At 34.7% G+C, this 13162-nt stretch overlaps 1 protein-coding gene across 1 annotated transcript in view; it reads right to left on the bottom strand.

Moving 5' to 3' along the window:
* Nucleotides 1-9960: 9960 nt before the first annotated feature.
* The window catches only part of LOC121430335 (peroxisome biogenesis factor 1-like), a 39702-nt gene continuing 36500 nt past the window's right edge, over nucleotides 9961-13162 (bottom strand). The window contains exons 20-22 of the mRNA XM_041627616.1: nucleotides 12891-12941; nucleotides 11853-11983; nucleotides 9961-10156 (exon numbers count right to left, since the gene is read on the bottom strand). Coding sequence (XP_041483550.1) covers nucleotides 10072-10156; nucleotides 11853-11983; nucleotides 12891-12941 — 267 coding nt within the window. The 3' untranslated portion in view covers nucleotides 9961-10071. The remainder of the gene's footprint in view (nucleotides 10157-11852; nucleotides 11984-12890; nucleotides 12942-13162) is intronic.

Here is a 13162-nt window from a genome sequence, read left to right as displayed (position 1 = left end):
ACAATGCGAGTACAAAGCGCGAGCAGAAAAATTTTGATATCGTGATCTGAAACTGGATAACGATTTTAATTAGAGAACAAGTTGAGTATCTGAATAAACATGCGCGAGCGTGTTTCATATTTAGACCTAGAATCTATACTAGGCATTCTAAATACAACTTTAATCATGAAAATTTGATATTCCGATCTGAAAATAAGAGTCAATTTCAGCTTTATATTTCAAGCACTTTGTAGAAAAATTGTAATTGAGTTTTGACATAGGACCGGGACATCCTTACGACATGTCATTATATGAAAATGATGACTATCTCGAGATGAAACAAAAGGGACAATTTAATTATTTAAGTAATATCATATTTATTAATGCCTAATGAGGGCGCAGAATCTGATGATATCATGGCATAAATACTGGACATTTCACTTTTGTGATTATAAATGGGATGCATCAATTAATATATTTTTAACCATTAATGCGAGCGCAAATCGTGAGCTAAATTTTTTGATAAACTGTCATGAAAAGGGGATTTTAAGTAGTAATTGTTGTATAATCAAAATTGAAACATTTATATAACTCGCCAATCAATGCGAGCGTACAGCGCGCTAGCTGATACGTCTTGACAATCAGACCTGAAAAGGGATATTTTGAAAACTTAATGGAATACACGAAAATAATAGGTACCTGATAAATCAAAATTTGCGAGCGCGCAGCGCAAGCAGCAAATGTTAACATTCAGACCATAAAACTGACATTTTTACAGAGCACTTTTTAAAAATCACTTTGTAAATTACACAAAATAATGAAAGTTTGATTTCCGAGGTGAAATATGTTATATATATTGACTTCCAACCTTCATATTCGAACTCAATATTTAACAAGATATGTAAATCACCTAACAGGCAATGCGAGAGCGAGCGAAAATTTTATGTAGTGGCACGAAAGATTCTTTTTATTTTCCAAGTCTTCCCCTCATCTTATTTCATGCACTCGTCCTTCTCTTCTTTTCTCCTCTCTTTTCTCTCATTTTTCTTCTTTCTTTCTTTTTTTTCTTTTTTTGCTCCACAAAGAGGGGGGGGGCTCGGCCCCTGGATCTTCCTATGGGGGCAAGAAGCGGGAAAATTTGACAGGCAAATAAAAATGTTATCATCGCCAAAGTAAGGTCATCTAGTCCCAAAATACATGTTTTATTTCGATTTAGAATTATGTATTTCTTACCAAAAATAGTAGGGGGGACATTTGATATTGTGTCCCCCCTACTTTTTTGAGTTTGGGGGGACACGTCCCCCTGTCCCCCCTGGGATTTCCGCCCATGCCTGTTTGACATTCAACGATTAAAGGGATAGAGCCTCGTCGAACTGTCCCTGCTCAGCGGCTGCCGGCCGGGCCCACGATCAATTGGGCAAAGCAAATTTTCGGAGTATTTCATGTCTATTTCGTACAATGAATTATGGATTTTCATTTTTTCATTTTTTCTTGGTTAGTTTATATCGAGTGTGCCTGAAAACATGAAAAATACAGCTATCCTATGGTTAGTGGTAATTAAAATACAGGTGCAATACATATATTTCGTTGTCAATTAAGCTAATTACACGATTAACATTGTTTGAAGTGAAATACGATATCATAAATGAATTCCTCGACATAGAAAACTATGAAATAGCTGTATTATTCATGTGTTCGGGCATTTTTTCAATATGAAATGACAAAGGAATATATATATATATATATATGCAATCAAATCGTTAATTATGTTAATTAGGGCAGTATACTGATTGCACTAATTACAAAATAACATTTGTTAAACGGGGAAAATAATGTCACAAAAAATTCTTCATCATAGAAAACCATTGGATAGCTGTAATTGTTTATGTTTTCAGGCTTTCTCAATATAAAATGACAAAAGAATATATATATATATCTATATATATTTACATACATGTACATATACATATTGCACATATATGTTAATTAGTGCATTATGCTAATTAAAAAAATCACATTGGTAAAAAGGTAAAAATAATGTCATAAGTGAATTCCTAGTCACAGGAAATCATTGGATAGCTGTACTATTCATGTTTTCGGGCATTCTTGATATAAAATGACAAAGGAATATATATTCATATGTAAAATATTGCTCATAAGATAATTAGCGCATTATGTTAATTACGCTAATTAAAACAATAACATTTGTTAAACGAGAAAAATAATTTCACAAAAGAATTCCTCATAGAATAATACCATAGGATAGCTGTATTGTTTATGTTTTCAGGCTGTTGTAGTACGGTACTTATGGACAAATAAATCTACATGTATATGTATATGTTAATTAGTGCATTAGGTTGATTATGCTAATTATGCTAATTACAGCGACTGCATTGGTTAAAATGGAAAAATAATGTCATAAATGAATTCCTCGCCATAGAAAACCGTAGGATAGCTGTATTATTCATTTTCGGGCATTCTCGATATGAAATGACAATGAAATATGTATTTTAAATATGTTACACATATATATATATATGTTAATTAGTGCATTATGCTAATTACGCTAATTACAGTGATTACATCGGTTAGAATGGAAAAATAATGTCATAAATGAATTCCTCGCTATAGAAAACCATAAAAAGGTTGCATTATTTACGTATTGTGAATTTTCTGGATAGACATCCACAAATACATATATATATATATACAGTGTATTACACTTATGCTAATTAGCTCATTATGCTAATTAGGCTGATTACGATAATTGCATAACTTAGATATTTAAAATATTGTTATGCATGGATTCAACGTCACAGGACCTCTTAGAAAAATGATATTATTTATGTTTTTAGTCTTTCTGGTTTAAGAGAAGTAGTATATTACATATCGTACATATGCTAATTAGATGATTATGCTAATTAGGCTAATTAAAAAAATTGCTCAAGGTTGCCAAGGTGGCAACCAAGCTAAATTTACTTCAATACCCATCTAGAACACGAATCAACAAAAAAACCTTGTACTTAACAACTTTTCCAGGTCTTGTACATGGCCTATGAGACCGTCTACTGGACTATATCTTTGTCATTGTTTGTCTTCGCATGGAAGTCATATTTTTCTTATTTACCTTCCATAGAACTACATGTAGAGATCGAGAAGGATCAGTCACAAAATTTCTTGGATTTTCTTTCCAAAGTGACGTCTTTCATACGGGAAGTTCACTGTGACAAAAAGTTTATTGTAAAAGTAGCAGATTAATAATAAAAAAATGGAGGAAAATCCATTAAAGATTAAAAGTCATTAGAATTTTTTGATTTGCGAAATCATATGCGAGCAGCTTCCCCATATATCGCATAGTAAAAAAATATCAATGAATTGTCATGTTCTCAAAGAGTGCTTTTTATTGTACCTTCATTATTCTAGTATCAATGGACAAATAATTTCACACATGATGCTGAAAGAAAATAGTCATGACCTTGAAAAATTGAAACTTAAGCATTTTATACTGCTATATGCGGTAGCTGCTCGTATATGACGTCACAAATGAAAGTCTTTTACCTTTTTTTTAAAGATTTCCTCAAACCTTCACCAATAGATTCAAATTATTTTTTCTGGCATTTTTAAAACTTTCAAGCTTTTCATCATGGTGAACTTTCCCTTTAATATATTGAAGAGAGTGATAGTCCCCATGCCCAATAGAAAGGTGAATACATGTTTATCAAATTATAGACTGAAAGAAGTAATTCATCACTTTATTAACGTTCAAATCGTTCAAAGGAATAAAAATATACAAACATAAAAAGAGCGCCCAGGACATATCTGAGTAACAGAACAAGCAGGGTATACATAAATAACATAGATTATATTAACATAATAGCATACACAATACATTACTATAATTACCCCGAATCAAAATATAAAAATAAGCATGAAATTATTATAAAGAAGTCCAGAGTATAAAAGGAAAAAAAATGTAAAAGCAGTTGAGAAAAGAGAGGTGGAAATTATAAAAGAAGGGAGAGACAGTACATGCAAAGGTGAAATAAAGAAAATAGAAGTGAGAGAAGGAATGAAAAAGGGGAGAGTAAAAGAGAGAGGAGAGAGAGGAGAGGGGTGGGGGCTGGTGGGAGAGAGGGGGGTGTGAGAGAGAAAGAGAGAGGAAAGAACATATCACACACCTCACAAGTGGTCTGCAACCTGATATTGAAACAAAATGTAGTAGAATTTGATGTGACTATTGAAACATGTAACTTATTACAAGGTTACCACTTACCAGAAATGGAAACGGAAAATTACATGACATTAGAAGCCCTGAAACCAACAATCTTTGCTACACTTCAATGAAGTATTCATTAACACTCACTTAAAGGGGAAGTTCACCCTGAAGAAAACTTTGTTGCAAAAATAGCAGAAAAAATAGTAAAAAATATTGGTGAAGGTTTGAGGAAAATCCGTTAAAGAGTAAGAAAGTTGGATTTGTGACGTCATAAACGAGCAGCTGCCCCATGTGTTATGTAATATAAAATGCATGAATTTCAAATTTTGCATGGTTCCTGATGACTTAATTTTGTTTTCTATTCATGATCGGGTGTGAAATAATTTGTCTATTGTTATACAAAAGGTACAGTGAAAACCATTTTCAATTTTCTGAGAAAATGACATTTTATTGATTTTTTACCATTCGCTATGTAGGAATGCTGCTCGCATATGACGTCACAAATCAAATAATTGAAATTCTAATAACTTTTTAATTATTTGATGAATTCTTCTCAAACCTTCGGCAATATTTTTTATTATTTTTTCTGCTATTTTTACAATAAAGTTTTTGTCAGGGTGAACTTCCCCTTTAAAGGAGAGGAGGAATGGTAAACCGATTTTCAACATGTTCTTTTCTCTCTATAAGCACGTGAAAATATTGAAGATAAACATTACGGCTCGTATTCTGAAGATGGGTTTAACTTAAACTCTGGATTTAAGTTGCGGTTTAACTACATGTATGGATAGCCAGTTATTACAAAAATCTATGACAGTAGACGTTCAATGTACATGTATGGATAGCCAGTTATTACAAAAATCTATAACAGTAGACGTTTAATGTACATGTATGGATAGCCAGTTATTACAAAAATCTATAACAGTAGACGTTCAATGTATCAGCTCATTTGACTCCCAAAACATTATTAACTGCCAGGGAAGGACAAGTATGACAGTTGTCTTCACCATTAAAGAATAAGCAGAGCACAGTAAACATGAGAAGCATTCACTGTAAACAAAATTTTGATCCGTTTGGCTTCCCATAATTTTGGCAGAGTTAGACCATGGTCTAAGTTAAACTCAACTTCAAAATACCGGCCCAAGGCTTTGTCTCACACTATGATCTCTTTATGCTCCTCCCACTCTCGATGACGACCTTGTTTTCTCCCTCTCTCTCCCTTGTGTGTGTCTCTCTCTCCTATTCTCACTCTCTCTCTTCCTCTAGCTTTCTCTCTCGTTTCTTTTGTTCTTTCTATCCCTTGCTTCAGCTTCCTTCTCTTTTATTCGCCTTCTCTCCCTCCTTACATGTATCTCCTTTCTCTTTATCTCTCTCGCCTATCCACAAGCACTCGTACCTCCCGAACACTCCTTCACTCCCCTTTCTTTCTTCCCTTCCATCTTTCTTTCTTTCTTTCTTCCTTCCTTTCTTCCTTTCTTCCTTCCATTCTTTCTTTCTTTCTTTCTTTCATACCCCCTTACACCCATTTTCTTTCTTTCTTTCTTTCTTTCTATATTTCACTTTGTAACAAAACAAATTATAAACATTGATGCATAATTCATTTCATTGAAATTTTATATTTCATTTTGTTCCATCATTCCATGCATTACAAGTGCATGTACACTCTTTAGCTAACATATTGCCACCAGATCAAATTTCATCAAATAAATAATATAAACCCATGCAATATCATTGCATAAAATCATAACAAAAAGAATAATACAAAATCAATAAAACCAAACAAAATCAATCATGGTAATCTTAATAAATGTCTTGTTCATGGTTTTAAGGCATGCAATGCTGACAGGGAGACATGTCTTCACACAGTATTAAATACATGTATCTTGATTTCGGTACCTGCCTCTAAAGTACAGTGTCAACGCTTCATGTCTTGGAGGCTGAAACAATGTTCATGAGTTAATTTCATTGCTTTATTTCAAACTCTCATTATTGGGTTCCTTGAGACCTTTGTATGAAAATCTAGATCAATTCAGATCTACAAAATTTGACGTTTGAAACTTCGTATAGTGGGAGAAGCATAAAAGCTATTTCACTTGACTGATTTTTATGTATAGCTTATCCGTAGGGGGAGGTTAGTCCACTGTATTTATTAAAATACTCAAATAGTTCAAACAGCATTTTACAATATCTTACAATAGGAATTCATCATTTATTGTGCAATCACATATACATGTAACATGCTAAATAATACCAAATGGTCACTTCTATTTTCAGAGCCTATCCCCTCATAAAACACAATCAGATACATGATTACAGTCCCATTAACATCACCCCTTACTTTATTGACTTCAACAACTAACATGAGTATAATATCGAGTTTGAAAAACTTTGATTTAAAATACTAAATGTACTTATTCAAAACAAAATAATCGCCAGTGCTGCAACATGATATAAGTGTACTATTAAATGAGTAAACAATTTTTGGAAAAGAACAAAACAAGGATATGTGAAAACAATGACAGTCTTAGAAATACTTGTTTTGATATCAATGATCCCAATAGTAATACACAACCTGCAATTACATGCTTAACATGTACATGTATAAATTTCAACCAATTTCAGTACTGCATCACTTATTCCAAATTCAATATTGTATTCATAAATCTCATCAACATCATCACTACCACCACCACCACCATTATCATCATCAACATCACCACTACCACCACCACCATCATCATCACCATCATCCTCCTCCTTATCATCATCATCGTCATCACCATCATCATTCCCGACCTTTCGTTTGAGGACGCGAAAGCTTATTTACAACGGTAGTTGACTTTGGAAGGGACTTTTTAGGCCCGTCATCATGGTCGTAAAACTCAGTCCTGCAATGCAAATTGTGTGAAATGAGATTTTTTTTTTCGTTTCGCATCTGCGACGGAAACATTCAATATGCGTTTCGTGTGCAAAATTCTGGTTGCTACTATGGTAACAGCGATTTATCCGATTGAGGACGACTTTCCAAAGCCACATTTGACTCCTCCTAGAGCTCGAGAGGCCGCCCGGGGGGCCCACTTCCATTGATTAGTGGATACCAGTAGCGACCACCCGTAAAAGGGGACAGAGTGGGCAGGTACGTTACGTATATAGGCCTATGTAACGTTATATGGGTGTCAAAACGATGTTTAAAATGCTGAAAAGGGATATATATCCAATACTTGTAGGGTTTCACAAGCCAAATACTTGTTAAGAGATGCATTTTCATAATCTGGAAAAGAATTGCTTCCCTTGTTTAGCATGTTTAGGGTACTTTTCGAAACCCCATGGTCGTGCCTGGTATCCACTCATCAATGGAAGTGGTCCCCCCGGAATTTGAATCTAATCCCCATTTCTGGGAAATGTAAAACATAATGCCCCTCACATCGTGTGCGAGAGGCATATCGTTTGTGTATAAGGAGTAAACAAAAGAAACAAAGAAACAAAAGGAAACGAGTTCAAAGGTATCGCATATGATGTGTACATATCAACGCATGCGAAATGTTCGACTGGAGAGGTTGATCTTATCCATGAAATCAATTGCCAGTGATCCACCAATAATCCACATTAAATGTAATATCGATTCGATGGACTGTAATGATCTATATTTAAGCCTTCATTCAGTAAGTTTTTCCTCACTCAATATGTTCTCGATTTGTTTGAAAAACCACTTTCTTATCCATGTCATAAATGTATTTTAGGTCCTGCATTTTGAATATCTCCAGCCATCAGTCGTAATATACATGCATGTATGCGGTACGGGTATCGCGGAAAGGGATTTTGCACACGAAAAGCAGATTTGTAGGGCCTGTAACCCCCCTGTCACACAAAGCATAGCATTGATCGTAGAGCAGTTTTCTACGTTTGATTCTATTGACTGTAATGCACAATCAATCTTAAAAATCAAGTGTGTGATTAAGCGTTAACTTTTGTGTTAGGGGACCCTAATACTAGCGTCCGTGATGATTGCGAAAGGTCCCAATTATCAGCAGCACCACCACCATTATCATCATCATGATCATCATTTTGACACAAGGTCCACATTAATTTGCCAGATAAAATCTTTGAAAAATTACGAATAAATATTCAGACAAAATATCTTCCCTTACTTTGCATCCTCGATTAAATACACAGTGAAAACATCCAACAGAAAATTTTGTAAATAGTAATATAATGTAGGAATCCCTAGCAAATAGCTTGAGTAAAAAATTATTCATCCCATAATTACTGGAAAAAATAATTACAATAATCACATAGCAATGTAATTCATGTAATTACCTAAAAAAATGCAACACAATTTGGTTGCTAAATATTGCAACAACATGCATGTTAGAACAATTACAAAATTTCATCATGTTTAAAAAAATGTCACACACAAAACAGTACAGATTCGGTGGCCGGCTGCTCTTTAACATTTACATGTACTTTAATGAAAAACAAACTAAAACTGGAACCATATCCAGTGAAGAGTTTAATTTTTTTTTCATTAGGGCCCTGTTTCACTTCTTACCAAGCCATAAGGTATCGAAATTCTGACATTTGATTGGCCAATGGCTAAGTTGTCAGATTTCTGGCATTTTATTTATTTATGAAAACAGGGCCTGCAAATTCATCCATGGTCTATATACAAAAAATAAACAAAACTTTGAAGAAAGGGAAAAAGGATGAACGTGAATCAAAACGATGCTATGAAACATAAATGTTAACTATTTGATGTATGGATTCCTTGGATGAGGGAAGGACAACAAAAAAGAACAGAACTGCAAAGCAATCACATTCTAACCATAAAATAAACTTTCAACCTTTTCTCCATCTTAAAAATTTAGTTTCTATTGCTATGTACAGGTAGAACTCATTCCAAGTGCAATTTGATATTGCAACTTGGCAAGGGAACTTGTACAGTATGAAATTTCAACTTTTTATGATAGTTAGACTTGTGTGGTTCAAATTCAATCAAGGATGAGAGTTGTGGTCTTATGAAGTCAAATATTGACAATATCATGTAACATCATTGAGTTATTGAATAGTACTGGAAGCAATGGTGTACTTTCAAGTAAAAACAGGATACAGTTTCGTGAAACAGCATAACTGTGCAACAGGCAAAAAAATTGATCCCATGTTTTCGTGGCAACGTTTCACAACATTCTGACTGAATCTGCAACAATGTATAAGCTTTAACGCTGCAATGGATGGGTATATTCCAGGGCTAAATTTAAACATTCCGGGGGCCAAATTACCCTGAGCCGTGTAATTCTTTCCCTGCTGTGCAACATGTCTGCGTACTTTCATTCAAATTACAAATATAAAGTTGATTATTTGTATGGCAAAGTCATTTCAATGGATACCAAGAATTGAGTTGTATTCCATTAATTACATGAACCTAATTAGTATTATCATTAAATACAAAAATATAAGTGATACCATTCCATGACATTCAACAGCTGCAGTCTAAGTCCTGCAGATGTTAGATTGTCCATCATGACATCCAACAGCTGCAGTCTAAGTCCTGCAGATGTTAGATTGTCCATCATCACATCAAACAGCTGCAGTCCAAGTCCTGCAGATACTAGATTGTCCATCATGACATCCAACAGCTGCAGCCTAAATCCTGTAGATGTTAGATTGTCCATCATGACATCCAACATCTGCAGTCCAAGTCCTGCAGATACTAGATTGTCCATCATGACATCCAACAGTTGCAGTTCAAGTCCTGCAGATGTTAGATAGTCCATCATGACATCAGACAGCTTCAGTCCAAGTCCTGCAGATGTTAGATTGTCCATCATGACATCCAACAGCTGCAGTCCAAGTCCTGCAGATACTAGATTGTCCATGAATCCTCAGGCAAGTGTGACCTTCTGGGTAGCTTCTGCAGCCTGGCCTTGTGGAAACTCACCTCCTCTTGACTTGACAAACGACTCGTAACTATAGGAACAGATGGATTGGAAATATACAAAATTATATTGGCGAGCGAACAGGGAAAGACTGTTGTACCACTAATGCCTATTTTTGCATTTCAATCAATCATCACATGATGGATTAAGGAGGTACAGTACTACAGGCTGAAAACAATATGATCGAAAAGCAAACATCATATCACACGAACAAAACAGTGAATATTTTATCAGAATCAAACAATAACAAAGTGATGAAATTTTGAACCTTTGCACTGTTTTGGTGAAACAGTTTTATGCTTGTCTTCATGAACATGTAACAAGGTAGCTGATGTCATATCCCATCTTATTCTTTTGTGCGTCAAATTAAATCATATTAATATGTAAAGAAAATTGGATTGCAGGATGCTGGGCCTAGTTCTAACATGTATGTTATGTCATGCTGCACATGATCTTTAACCCTAAACAGGCTGAGGGGGGTTGAATCAACCCCCCTCAACATTTTCTGCGATCATTCTGCCATGCAAAATTTTTTGATCGCGCCACTCACAGAGTTTATACTTTTAAGTCTCGCGTATCTTTTGAGACCAAATTTACGACGCCCGCATACGTGGTTCTGAAATTACGCAACATTTCGTAAGTGCATGTCAGACCAAAAATTGTTTAGAAAAAAAATTATTTGGTGTACACAGTCAATGCAAATTGAGTTTTCTCATCTTATTCATGAAGATATTATTTTTACTTTAAACAGCTCAAATCAATTGATTTTAGAATTATTATGATTCAAAAAGGTTGTGCAATAAATCTGGTGAACAAAACAAAGAAAAACAAAAGGTTGAAAAACAAATAAATACCTAAGAAATTCATAAAACAATAAAAAAAATAAGAAATTTATTTCTACATGTTTTTTTTTAATTGTGATTGTTAAGAGTGCTACAAAGAACATTTTTACTAAAAATTAGCATTCTAGGAGCAATATTTTGTGAATTAGAGCAAAAAGTATGATTTATGCATGAATTAGCAGAATTAATTCATATAATAAAAATCTCATTATTTTGGAAAATTTTACCATACAGCCTTGTAGATTACATCGCACACTACCAGCGCGCAATCGGTGGCCGAGATCTCAGGGGGGGGGAGGGTTGAATCAACCCCCCCGGCCACAAAACAGCCAAAAAAGCCCGACCTAGTTAGGGTTAAAGCAGATACGAACCAATAGCGCTATCACGAGTCCTTAACTACTCATACCTGGCAAGTTTCCTGACCCATAATGCTAGTGTAGTCTAGTAATATAGACTCACTTGAATGATAACATGCTAATTAGCCACTCAATACATATATACTGCAATAATTATGTAACCAAGTAGCAAAACAATAACTTTTCCTCTCTAGATAAATACTATTATACATGTAGATCAATTCTCTGTAGTATTAGTAGTTATCTGAAAAAACGTACATTTTAATGTTTTTATAACACACAGTCAATGAGAGACCACCCACAGTTCACTCTCCCTTTAATAAAAACATGATATACCACTGTTGATGATCATTATCATAATTCTTCAAAGGATGAAAAGAAAAGTTACCATAGTAACTCACTAAAACCATTTATAAACATCTTAAACTTCAAAATCCCAAATATGCCCCACAAAATCATCTCCCCTTAAAAATAAACCTAAAACCCTGAGCACCAATTTTTCTGGAGATTTAGTGAGTGGAAATCTTACATCTGCTTATATTTTTGTCTCTCTGCGACTGATACGGACGGCTTCATGCCCTGTGCTGCCCTCAAGAGGTGGTTTTGAGACACTCTGATCACAGATACATCTTCTGTCATTGTGTTGTCCGACGTCCCAACCTGGTGTGAAAACAAATTATTGATAGTATTCATATGATAACCAGGGGCCCACATGAGGAAACTAGTCAAAACTCTATAGTGCGTATTCAGAACTCGGGTTTAATCTAAACCCTGGTTTAAAGTTGTGGTTTAACAATTCAAAATCTTCCAAAATTCAGTAATACTGTTTTTGAACAACTCTTGACTTCGTCCAAGATGTGGAATGGGTCCCAAACCTACACACTTGATTGACCGTGCAAAGACATTGTATTTCTAGTGGCTCAATTTCTAAAGTGTGGTCATAATATTATAGGTAATTAGGAAATTTTCTCTGCATTTTTAGATTTTTTTTTCAACCTCAGAATCAGAAAATCTGATTAGGAATTGTTTGTCACACCGCAGTCACAGTTCCACACAGAGAGTGTGCATTTTGCTGCTGAAATTGGTGCACAATTAGTTGTCACACCGCAGTCACAGTTCCACACAGAGAGTGTGCATTTTGCTGCTGAAATTGGTGCACAATTAGTGTTGGGTGCATAGCTTTAGCAGACCTGCCAACCTCTGGGAATGAAAAACTGTATTCTGTGACAAAAAAACTGTATTTTTCCCCAAAAAAGTTTATTTCATAATAAAATGCATGGCGCACTCGCTCATCGCAGCGCTCAAGCTAAAATGCGCACTGCTCTTGAAGATGAAAAAAACAACCCTTGAAACGTGTGTATATCTTCACCCTGGTTTTAACAAAATGATTGAAAAAAAGTTACCTGAAATTACATTGATCTAATAACCATATTTGTTTCGTTTTTTTTTTTACAAAAAAACGTACTGCCGTATTTTGGTTGCAAAAACATAACTAAATACGCCTGAAACGTACTGGTTGGCAGGTCTGCTTTAGGACCGTACATCAAGAAGGTCCAGGAAAACTCACCATACTTTCACCTGCCAGCTTCCTTGCATAATTCTCAACGATGACATCGACCTGAAAAAAGTTAAATTGTTCATTATCATAAATCTGGTCAAAAGGACACAAATCTATAGTTTTTCACAGGATGAAATAGGAAAGAAAGTGAGACAGGAACTGAGAAAGATAAAAACTATGATAAGATGAGAAACATTAGTTAATAATTACACATATTTTATTCCGTACTCTGAGAAAAGTCCAAATGTAAACGCACACTTTTGGCAGAGGGTGCCTATTTG

Source organism: Lytechinus variegatus, chromosome 16 (genome assembly GCF_018143015.1).
Source record: "Lytechinus variegatus isolate NC3 chromosome 16, Lvar_3.0, whole genome shotgun sequence".
Classification (NCBI taxonomy): Eukaryota; Metazoa; Echinodermata; class Echinoidea; order Temnopleuroida; family Toxopneustidae; genus Lytechinus; species Lytechinus variegatus.
This window is presented reverse-complemented; position numbering and strand designations above follow the sequence as displayed.